Source organism: Echinops telfairi, unplaced genomic scaffold (assembly GCF_000313985.2).
Source record: "Echinops telfairi isolate 266 unplaced genomic scaffold, ASM31398v2 ScPeMD7_18;HRSCAF=68, whole genome shotgun sequence".
Classification (NCBI taxonomy): domain Eukaryota; kingdom Metazoa; phylum Chordata; class Mammalia; order Afrosoricida; family Tenrecidae; genus Echinops; species Echinops telfairi.
Window position 1 is genome coordinate 5,168,733 of NW_022103915.1, and position 10,947 is coordinate 5,179,679.

A 10,947-nucleotide genomic window follows, 5' to 3' on the forward strand; every position below is an offset into this window, starting at 1 on the left:
ACTCCCAGGGCTCCTTCACTCTGAACTTCCTGTTGTGGGACGGACGCCCAACTTACCCTGACTTCCCTGGCCTTTCTACTCCCGTCAAGAGTTACGGTCTTGATAACCCAGAGAGGCAGCTCTCCCCTGTCCTGTAGGGTCACTGTGAGATGCCATTGACTCAAAGGCAGTGAGTTTGGTTTGGTTTGGGGAGTGTGAGAGATGAGTGGCCAAGCTGGTCCATCTTCAGCAAACAGGAACAAAGAGTCAGGTGGTTACTAAGTGATCAGGGCGCCTGTTGGTAAGGGACAGGACAGTCACGGGAGCTCAGGGGGTATGCAACGTGGGGTCCGAGTGAATGACGAAGGAGGGGGACAGTCTGCTGGAGGGGGGCAGAAAACTCTTGGGTGATGTTCGGGAAAGGGAGTTAACCCCATAGTACTCAGTCAGCGAGGAACCAGGAGAGAGGGCTTGCAAACTAGGGGATAAAATGCTTGCAGAGGGGCTGTGAGACCCTATTTGCCCTATTTGCCTCGGGGCTTGGGCACCTGATTTCACAAAATCGAACAATAAAGGCCTCTCTCGCGCTAAAGCGAGTACAGATTGCATTTCTTGAGCATCCGTCCTTCAAAATCCTGTGATGGTTCATTGAAAACTCATATGGAATGAGGCTATCTGCCCCAGTCCCCTCTCAAGAGACCCATGGGGTCCGGCCCAGGTCAGGGGTTTATACTTATCTGCTAGTTACCAAGAGGAAGGGTTTCGATGGGGTATCTCACAGTAGCGCTCACATTTGACATTTCCTGTCAATCTAACAGGAGACTTAGTTTTGTTTTAGTGTGTGGGATGGTTCATTCAACTCCAATAGAAGAGCATTCTGTAGACTGAATTCTTTTCGCCCAAGACCTGAGCTGCGCCTAAGACTGTGCTGTGCTTCCCAGGCTTAGAATGCAGGGTCCCTGCCAGTGACACCATTTCCAGATAGAACTTGGAGATGCGGTGGTGGTGGTGGTGGTGGTGGTGGTGGTGGTGGTGGTGGTGGTGGTGGTGGTGGTTGTCTGGCAGCATGCAGTCAGCCCCAACGCCTCACAGCCCTGCAAACGGCAGAAGGAAACACTGATGGTCCTGCGCCATCTTCACAATGGTTATGTCTGAGCCCCCGGTTGCAGCCTCTGTGTCCGTCCATCTTTTCCCCACCCTTCTGCTTTACCAAGCATGATGTCCTTCCTCAGGGACTGGCCTCTCCTGAAAACATGTCCCAAATGCATAAGGTGACAGACGTCTTTCCTTCCTGGCCTCTAAGGAGCGTTCTGCCTGTACTTCTTCCCAGACAGATCTGCTGTTCTTCCTGCCGTCCACGGGACTTTCACTCTTCTGTGCCAACAGCGTAATTCACACACGTCCGTTTCTCTGGCGGCTTCCTCATTCCTTGCCCTTCACATGCATGAAAGGCCATTGAAAAGGCTCAAGGCCCCTAGGTGGCTTGACCTGCCAGCTTTGAGGTTGAGTGCCTGGCTGCTAACCCAAAGTCTGGGGGCTGGTACCCCACTAGTGGCTTTAGGGGAGTGAGGACCTGCACCCGCTTCTGTAAAAAGTATAGTCCCGAAAGCCCCTTGGTGCAATCCTGAGCTGTCACAGGGATCGCTGTGAGTTGAAAATGGACTAGTTGGCACACAACCACAGGTTTGCCCTTGACCACTCACCTAAAGGTCATTAGTTTGACCCTTCCCAGGATCCTGGAACTGCATGGCACTGGATTTATCAGGAGCCTGGATTTGCTTAGTTAGCTTGCTGTTGTCACTCACCTGGGCAGGTCAGTATTACTTCTAGGGTTCCAGGTCATATGTCCTGGGGTTCATTCCAAACAAAACACGCTCAAACCTGTCTCTGTGACCAGCAGGTGGCCCCAGGGAAGTTCTGTCGGCAGGACGCTCATCTTAGTTTTGGGGGATCCCAGAGGTGTTGTCATCTTGGTAGATTGTCCTCTAAGGTCACAGGGTGATGGTGTGGGCTGCTTATTTTATTTCCAAAGTCGTTTGTTCTCTAGTATTGTTTTCTTCTTCTTTTCCTCGTAGGATAAGGTGACCAGATTTTAACACTGGTAAAGCGGGACAAAAGCGGGACACCATTGATAAAACTCATATCCTGGTGAAATAGCCACATGGCAGCCGAAAACCGTATACCCTAGCTTGTCTGCATTCTTTCCAAAAATCGGAATTTTTAAAAAACACCACGGGACGTGGGAAAATTGTTAAACATCGGGACGTCTGGTCACCTTATCGTAGGACCAGGCGCTCTCCATGGTTTCTTCAGCGACCATGTGTGAACCGTATTTTGGGGGCGTTTTCCCTGACACCCATGTGATCACATGTCTGCTGTTTAACTTTCCCTCCCGGCCCTGGTCACCCTCAAAGAATGCTCCTTTGGTGTGAAGACCAGAGCTTGGGTTTCTGTGGTAGTGGCCCCCACCCAGCATCCATCCCTTTGTAACTCACTTCCGCAGCAAGATGTCCTCCAGGTTCCTCCAGGTTGTGTGCTTCGCAGATTGCTCGTCCTCCGTCCTGAGGTCGCCCGGTGTCCCACCGTGTGCGTGCCCCATCGTGTGTGCACCCATCCATCCATCTACAGCGGGCGTGAGGATGGTTTGCACCCTTTTGCTGCTGCGCGTCTCGCTGTGGTGAGCATGGCCCCTCCGTTCCCATCGCAGCTCCCGTTTCTCAAGGCTTATGTACCAGTTAGAGGGACTGCCTCGTCTTGGGGCATTTCTAACTTTCTGAGAACGCGCCCTGCCTCTTTCCACCCGGGTTGCAACATCTGGTCTCCATGCCCTCACACGCTCGCCAGATGTGGTTTGTTTGTTTGTTTGTTTGTTTGTTTGTTTGTGGACTTGGCTCAGTGCTGGGTGAGATGGTAGCTCCCTGTTGTTTGATTCCCACCCCTGGAACTGCTAACGATCTGCAGCACATCTTCATTCGTGTTGTTGGCCGTCTGACTGTTTGTCGTTAAGGTTGTTCTCTGTAGATTCGACAGATTCATTCCTTGGCATGTAGGCGTCATCTAGCCTGTAGTGGCTTCTTCTTACGCTTCTGATGCACCCCAGGACAAATGTGTAAATTTTAGGGGGGTCCGGGCATGAAGTTTGCCTTCTGCAGTGTGTCTTTTCAGCTATGTGTGACAGTTGGGGGTTTTGTTGTTTTTTTAATCATTTTATTAGGGGCTCATACAACTCTTATCACAATCCATATATACATCAATTGTGTAAAGCGCATTTGTACATTCATTGCCCTCATCATTCTCAAAACATTTCCTCTCCACTTAAACCCCTGGCATCAGGTCCTCATTTTTCACCTCCCTCCCCGCTCCCCTCTCCCTCATGAGCCCTTGATAGTTTATAAATTGTTATTTTGTCATATCTTGCCCTGTCTGACGTGTTTAAACCCCAAAAGCAAACCCTAAACTCACTTCCAGAGGGCCTCTTCCCCCTCCAGGGTTCCCATGACATTGGATCTTTGCGGGAGCAGACGGCCTTATCTTCCTCCCGTGGAACGGTGGGCTGGTGGGTCTGCACTGCCAGCCTGGAAGTTAGCACTCCAGCACCTCACCCACAGTGCCTCAAGTGCTCCTGGCACCCAGTGTGACAAACCAAAAACTCCCTGCCAGCGAGGCAATCCCGACTCATAGGGACCTGAGGATTTCCGGGGCAGTGTGTCTTTACAAAGAACAGACTACCTCATCCTTCTTTATGGGAGCATCGGTAGATTTGAACAGCCAACCTTGCAATGTTGTTGTTAGGTGCCATTGAGTCAGTTCTGTGTGCCACAAAACGAAACGCTGCCGGTCCTGCGCTCTCCTCACACTTGTTCCTGGGGCCGAGTCCATTGGCACAGCCACTATGTCAGTCCATCTTGTTGAGGGCCTGCCTTTTCCCCCACTGCCTCTCTCCTTGACCAGGCCTGATGCCTTTGCGACAGCAGCCAAAAATGTAGTAAAAATTAAGTAAAAATCCAAACCACTGACAAGGAATCCATTCCGAGTCTGAGCGGCGCTGTGTTGGGTTTCGGAAATGGCGCATCAGTACAAGAGTGCGCAGCCTTATCGTTCTCCTGCAGGATGGCTGGCAGCTTTGAACTGCTGACCTTGTGGTTAGCAGCCCAGTGCCACCAGAGATCCTGTGCCATGGGTGGTTGTTGCTGTTAGGTGCTGTAAGGTCATTTCCAACACATGGCAACCCTAAGTACAACATAAGGAACCAGTGCCTGGCCCCGTGCCAGCCCCAACATCGTTGCCATGTCCAGTCCCATCCATTTGTTTCCTCAAGGGTCTTGCTCTCTTTTGCTGCCCCTCTACTTTACCAAGCATGATGCCCTTCTCCAGGGGCTGGTCTGTTGGCAAACATGTCCAAAGTATGTGAGGCCGAGTTTCCCCACCTCTGCTTCTAAGGAGCACTCTGGCTCTACTTCATCCAAGAGAGATTTATTTGTCTTTTTGGTAGTTCATGGTACTTTCAATATTCTTCTCCAGCACCACCGTAATTCAAGCACATCTTTCCTGTTAGAATGGGAAATGGAGGCCCACGGTAGGAACAGGGTTTTTTTTGTCAGTCATTGGAGAGAGTCTGTGTGTGGGAAGTGCTTCACTGGGCCTTGTTCCATTATTACAGATGCTGGACAGGTGGGTGGATGGCTAGGTGGATGGGTGAACAGGTAGGTGGATAGATGGATGAATGGATAGCTAGGTGGATGGATGGATGAATGGATAGCTAGGTGGATGGATGGATGGATGGATGGATGGATGGATGGATGGATGGATGAATGGATAGCTAGGTGGATGGATGGGCAGGGGGATGGATGGCTAGTTAGGTGGATGGATAGCTAGGTGGATGGATGGGCAGGGGGTTGGATGGGCTGAGAGATGGATGGACAGGTGGATGGATGGCTAGGTGAGTGAATGGACAGGTGGATGGATAGCTAGGTGGTGGATGGACAGGACGGTTCTCAGATCCTTGTCCTGAGAACTGCAGGGCAGAAGTACTCTGTTTCCCTAGAGAATGGAAGTGGGTCCCCTGGAGCAGGCAGGCACTTTGGGGTGGGGCGGGGGTGGGGGCAGGACTCACAGGATAGGAGAGCAACCCAGTGAGGGGCTATCCCATGAGAGAGTAGAGAGGGTGAGTGAGAGCCCAATGCCTAGAGAACTGGAGGAGCCAGTTGTAGCCTGGGGTTTGTAAGATGCGACTCTGTGCACCCTGGGGGACTTCACCAGTTCCGAGCCTTGGCGTTTCCTGTCCTGTCAGGGTTCTGCCCAGAACCTGCCAGCACTAGAGGCGTGCTAGCAGGGGCGGGGTGTTCCTGCACTAGCGTGGTCAACGATGGCCGCCTTGCCTCCATGGCTTCTCTGTGAGAAGGCCCATCTGCCCAGAAGCACCTTTGTGTGGACCCCTTGGCAGCCACCCCTGGAACAGAGCAAAGAGGGCCTCCTACAAACCTTTTAGAGCAACCCTGCGTTTCTGGGCTCTGTTCCAGAGAGCCCCCACCATCCCCGCCCCCCAAACATCCTAGGATATGTGGGGGAGGCAGAGGGGGTGTTATCTGTGCCGCTGGCAGCATCCTGTCCTGTGGACAGTTCTGGGTGGGAGCAGACCAAGGACAGTGGGAGGGATAGGGCAGTGTTAGTGAGCAAGGATAATCTGGCCCAGTGGACTGCACATCTGGGGAGCCATGTGTATCGGGCTGTATGTTGGGGCTGTGAGAATTTTGAAGAAAGGGTGAGTCGGGGGATTAGGTTGTGACCTCCTCCTGTGGACATCAAACTAACCCAGGGCTCAAATCAGAGGGAAGGTGGTCAGGGAATGGGGGCTGGTAGAAACATTGCTTTGGCAGAATTTTCCAGAGGGGACTGAAGAAGGGAGACAGGAAAGACATGCTGAGGCCGTGGGAGCCAGGCAGAAGGGCCTCTGAGAGGCCTTGGGAATGAGGGACAGTCCAGTGCGTGGGGGGAGACAAAGAAGTGAGGGGACTCGGGTTCAACCTGAGATCTGTCCCCTGGAGGTACCAAGATCCGCAGCCCAAATACTGAGAGATGCCCTGGACAGCCCGGCCCACAGGCCTTCCTCACAGGGCAGAAGTCTCGCTCCCACTCCCTTCTCTGGACTGCTGACCCGCAATGACCAGGGTTGTGGTCCTTTGAGGAGCTGAGGGGCACTCAGTAAAGGAGTCACCACATACAGGAGGCACGGGCCAGGAGACACGCAAGGCCATGCCATTAGTGGCCATCTGTGTATGTACAGTGTGTGCGTGTCCAAGGTCATGGTATTCAGGAGTGTGTGTGTATGTGTGTGTGTGTGTGTGTGTGTGTGTGTTTTCGAGGTCTTGGTATTCATAGTTGGGTATGTGTATGTCCAGGGTCATGCTATTCATGTGTGTGTGCGTTCAAGGTCATGCTATTCATGATTGTGTGTATGTGTGTGTGTCCAAGGTCATAGCACTTGTGGTGGGATGGGGGGTGGGGGTGTTGGAGGACATGCACAAACATGGCACCGTGACTGCAAAAGCCGCTGAAAACAGTGGTGGGGGGCCGGGGGAGTAGGACTGACTGTAAGACCCAAGTCCGATCCTCTTCCCCAAGACCACCCGCCTGGCTGCGCCTTCCCTTGTCCAGTGGCCCTGCCAGGTCACTCCCAGCTTCCAAGCCGCAGGCAGATGAGGTAATGAGGCAGACACAATAGCACAGGTTGCCTCCTGCCTTTCAGCCTTGCCAAGACCTTCCCCCGCCCCTCAGCCCGCAGAGTCCCGGTGAGGGGGGGCGGGGAAGGTGGGCGTATGGCCCCGTGTCCCCGCGCTGGAGTCCCGGCCCCCCGCGCACTCATCAGCCGCTGCGCGGGGTGATCACATGGTCTCCTCCCTGCCTCCGCGGTCCTGCCGCGCGTCAGCAGCTGGCGGAGCTGGAGCTGCAGGCCTGTCCACAGAAAACCAACCACTTCGCAATCTTGGGGCGGGGGGAGCCCCGCCTCTTCTCCGCACCTCGCACCCGCCAAAGGACGAGCTAAATGGTTGTCCTGCGCACCCCCAAAGGCTGCCTCCCCACGCGAGCAGCCTGCCCCTGGCCAGGTCATGTTTGCATTTGAAGAATTCAGGTAGGTCTGGGGCTGTACAGCCACAGCGTTTTGTTCTCCCCTGGTTCTTTTTTTTTTCTTTCTTTTTTTTCTGCTGTGTAATGACAGCTCAGGCCTTGGCTGCCTGGCACTGCAGTGGGGCACTCCCTAGCCTTTGGTGTGGCCATTCCCGGTGGTGGGAGGTGGGCAGGGGGCCCAGCTGCAGGGTGCTGAAGGCATGGGCCATTGCTTTCCTCCTGGGCAGATCCGGGGAGGGGCGGGGGTTGCCCACCTGTGCGGTGTGAAGCCCGGGATCCCGGGCATCGACTTGTTCAGCCAGGAGGTTTCTCCTGCCGTCCTTTGTTTTTCCTCCTTTGTCAAACTCACGGAGCCCACTGCCCTTTGTAAAATAAGATCATCATCCTGAGACTGCCCGTCACTACCGTGGCAGTGAGGGATCCCGCAGGGCTCTCTGCAGCGTCAGGCCCGTCGTGCCCCTGCCCAGCTCTCTGCAGGGCTGTGTGCCGGGGAGAGTCCTGCGGTGTGTGTCTTGAGCCGGCAAGCTTTCCAGCTGCTGCAATTGTTAACGCTCCAAGTGAGAAGAGCCTTTTGTGAATCCCAGGCCTTCCCATTCTTCCTTGGCTTCTCCAGGCATCTGTCCCTGGGGGTGCATGCAGGGGAGGGGTGGGCCCACAGAGAGAGTTTCTGGGAAAGGAGGCAGGGGGAGGCTGCTAGGATTGTTCTCACCCCGATTGCCATCTGATGGAACTCACGTGAGTGTGGTGTGTGTGTGTGTGTGTGTGTGTGTGTGTGTGTGTGGTGTGTGTGTGTTCCTGACCTCTGACGGCACCTCGTTTTTCAAGTAGAGTTTCTCTGTGTTCTTGAGCTGAGCTGAACCCCCACATCGATGGGCTTGTGCGGCACCCCGTGCCTCCCTTTTTATCCCCTCCACATGCTAGCACCATAGGTGTGATGGTTGTAATGGGATAACTGCCCTTTATGATCTCTGGGCAGACTTGGGGCCCTGTCCAGCTATCAGGGCAGGAGAGGACACCACTGGGAGATGCTGGAGTTCGGTTGGTCCCCACCCTCACCTGGCCCGGGGGAGCCGCCCTTTGTTCCCGGGAAGGCCTCCACGTGGCCTCTAAGTGAGCAAGCCTGTGAGAGACAGCTTCTTCCTATGTGGCAGCCTGGTCCAGTGACTTGGGGCCCATGCCCTCCCATAGTGACTGTCCCGGGGAGGCAATGAACAGTAATTGGTTTATTGGCTCATGCAGTAGACAGTCCCCTCGGGAATGCATCAGGGGGCCTGGGTTCTAATCCCAGGAAAGCTTCTGTCAGTGTTGGATGGGACCCGTGGTCCAGGTGGGAGTTCCACATGGTATGACTAGCGTTTATACCAGAGCAAATCCACCTTTGCTATACCCCCTCAGAGAGCTTGTGGAGATTCAAGAGGGAGCATATGGAGAGGAGGGCTTCAGAGCGTTTTCGGGGTAATTCCACGATCTTTCAGACTGCTGTCCCATAGTCTCTTAGAAGTCCCTTCACGTGCACAAGCTCAACCCCATTGCAAGAGCCGAGAGTCGGGCCTGCGGGGGGTTGAGGCCATTGACCTAGTCAACGGGGAAGAGGCCTCGTGATGGTGGCCAGTGGCAGCGATGTGTTTCACTTCAGCTGGCTGGAGGGGTGATGCTGAGACTGGCTGGGTTTGGGGCTGCAGCCTGGTACCAGGCACGTGCTTCCTTCCCTGTATGTACGGTGACCCAGATGACCAGGTGAGGCAGGTAGGGGCCACGTTGGAGGCTGGCTGGCACTCTTGTCCCTGGGCTGCCCTCCTGGGTTTCGCGAGTCAGTGCGCCTGGGGGAGAGCCTGAGAATCTGCATTTCTCGCAAGCTTCCAGGCAAGCCTGATGCTGCAGGCCTGGGGACCAGGATCTGCGAAGCACAGGCTTAGCAAAGCTCCACACAACTTGGCCACCATTGAGACAGGGCATGGGAGGCCAAGTCAGGATGGAGATACAGGATCAGGAAGAAGCAGTTCAAGGTGCAGGCCAGGCAGGCAGGGGGCAGAGCCAGGTAAGCTGGAACCTTGGGAGAGGTAGTCAGACGCTGCAGCGACGCCTCTCCCCCTCCTCCTCCGCCTGGGAATGTCTGACCACAGGCTCCAAGCTCCGAAGTCCATGCCATCGAGCCAAGTCTGACTCATAACAGCCCTGTAGGCCAGGGTAGAACTGCCCCTGTGGGAAACCCCTCTGGGTTTCTGAGATCATAACTCTTGCTGGGAGTGGAAACAAACCTCATCATTCTCCGAGGAGTGGCCGGTGGTCTACCACTGTGCCCCCCCAGGCTTGTGACTGAGCAGGAGAAAGGAGATTGGGAAGAGAATCCGAGGATTTGCCTTATAAACCCCGGCTGCTAGGGCTCTGGCTCTTTCTCTGTCTGCCTTGGAGAATGGAGCCCTGGTGCCTGCCATGGAAATCTGCACGGCTGTCCATGAAGGGAGGTCGTGGGCATGGCATTGGCTCTCTGGAGCATGGCTCAAACTCACGGCCATCGAGTCAGTGCTGACTCATAGCGACCCTCGAGGGGGGAGGGGCGTTCCCCAGACTGTAACTGTTTATGGGAGTAGAAAGCCCAACCTTTCTCCTGAAGGGCTGCTGGTGGTTTCGAACTGCCAACCACGCGAACGGTAGCCCAGCACATCACCACTGCACCGCCAGGGCTCCATAGAGTCCCTCTCATGTGACTCACCCGTGTGTCGACCTGTTCCGTCCTGGTGGGTAGACCCTCCTGCCGATGTACCCTGACCCTGAATCACTCGGGCCACACTCCCTGCAAAGAGGACTCTGGTTTGACACGGAGGTGTCTGTCCACACGGTTCTCCTCCCTACAGATTCTGTGTCTCTCGAGCGCTTTCCTGACCCGGTTCTTGTGGTCACTGCATGTCCATAGTACCTAACTGAGACTGACGTCAGGCCGTTGTGGGCGGGAACAGGCTCGATGGCACCATCGCAGCAACAACAAAGGCCTAAAGGAGCAGTGCACGTGACCCACCTGACCAGGATTTAACGAGGCAGAAAAGCGTTCGGCCCAGGGGCCACCTGGACCACTGGTTTTGAGGCTTGAAAAGTGGACAGCTGGTCTCCTGAGAAAACTGGAAGGTCCTCCACCTGTTTGCCTGAGTGCAGGAGACCTATCCCGTTTTATAAGACCCCAGGGCCGCACTCTGTACATCAGTGGTTCTCAACCTTCCTAATGCCGTGACCCTGTAGTACAGTTCCTCATGTGGTGGTGACCCCCAACCATAAAATTATTTTTGTTGCTAATTCATAACTGTAATTTTGCTACTTTCACAACCACTGTGAAAGGGTCATTTGATCCCCCAGAGGGGTTGGAACCCACAGGTAGAGAGCCTGGGCCAGCCCCTCCCAGCGTGCTAGGGGATGTGTTGGCTGCCATTGGTGGCAAGACTATTGTTCAAACACCGGGCAAGCTGTCAGTGAAGGCTGTTGTGTAGACACACATCCCTCGGGTCTCTGCTCCCTTGGACAGAATGTGTGCTGAGGGTCAGTGGGCTCAGTAGACATGTACCCGCTCCTTCAGGCTCCAACTCGGGCCTCTTCTGTATGGATTCAAATTTATATACCCCGTCTTAGGAAATGTTTTAAGTTTACTGGGCTGTTAAACAACAATAACATATAGCGTCTGGAGTCTTAAAAGCTTGAAGGTAAACAAGCGGCCATCTAGCTCAGAAGCAACAAAGCCCACATGGAACAATATATCAGCCTGTGTGATCACGAGGTGTTGAACGGATCACTGAAGACAAATGGGTGCGTAAGCAAATGTGGCGAAGAAAGCTGATGGTGCCTGGCTATCAAAAA

At 54.4% G+C, this 10,947-nt stretch overlaps 1 protein-coding gene across 2 annotated transcripts in view; it reads left to right on the plus strand.

Moving 5' to 3' along the window:
- Positions 1 to 6,923: 6,923 nt before the first annotated feature.
- EVL (Enah/Vasp-like) overlaps positions 6,924 to 10,947 on the plus strand; it is a 91,579-nt gene continuing 87,555 nt past the window's right edge. For both annotated transcript variants that reach the window (XM_013003727.3, XM_045288203.1), the window contains exon 1: positions 6,924 to 7,108. In XM_013003727.3, coding sequence (XP_012859181.2) covers positions 7,086 to 7,108 — 23 coding nt within the window. In that variant the 5' untranslated portion in view covers positions 6,924 to 7,085. The remainder of the gene's footprint in view (positions 7,109 to 10,947) is intronic.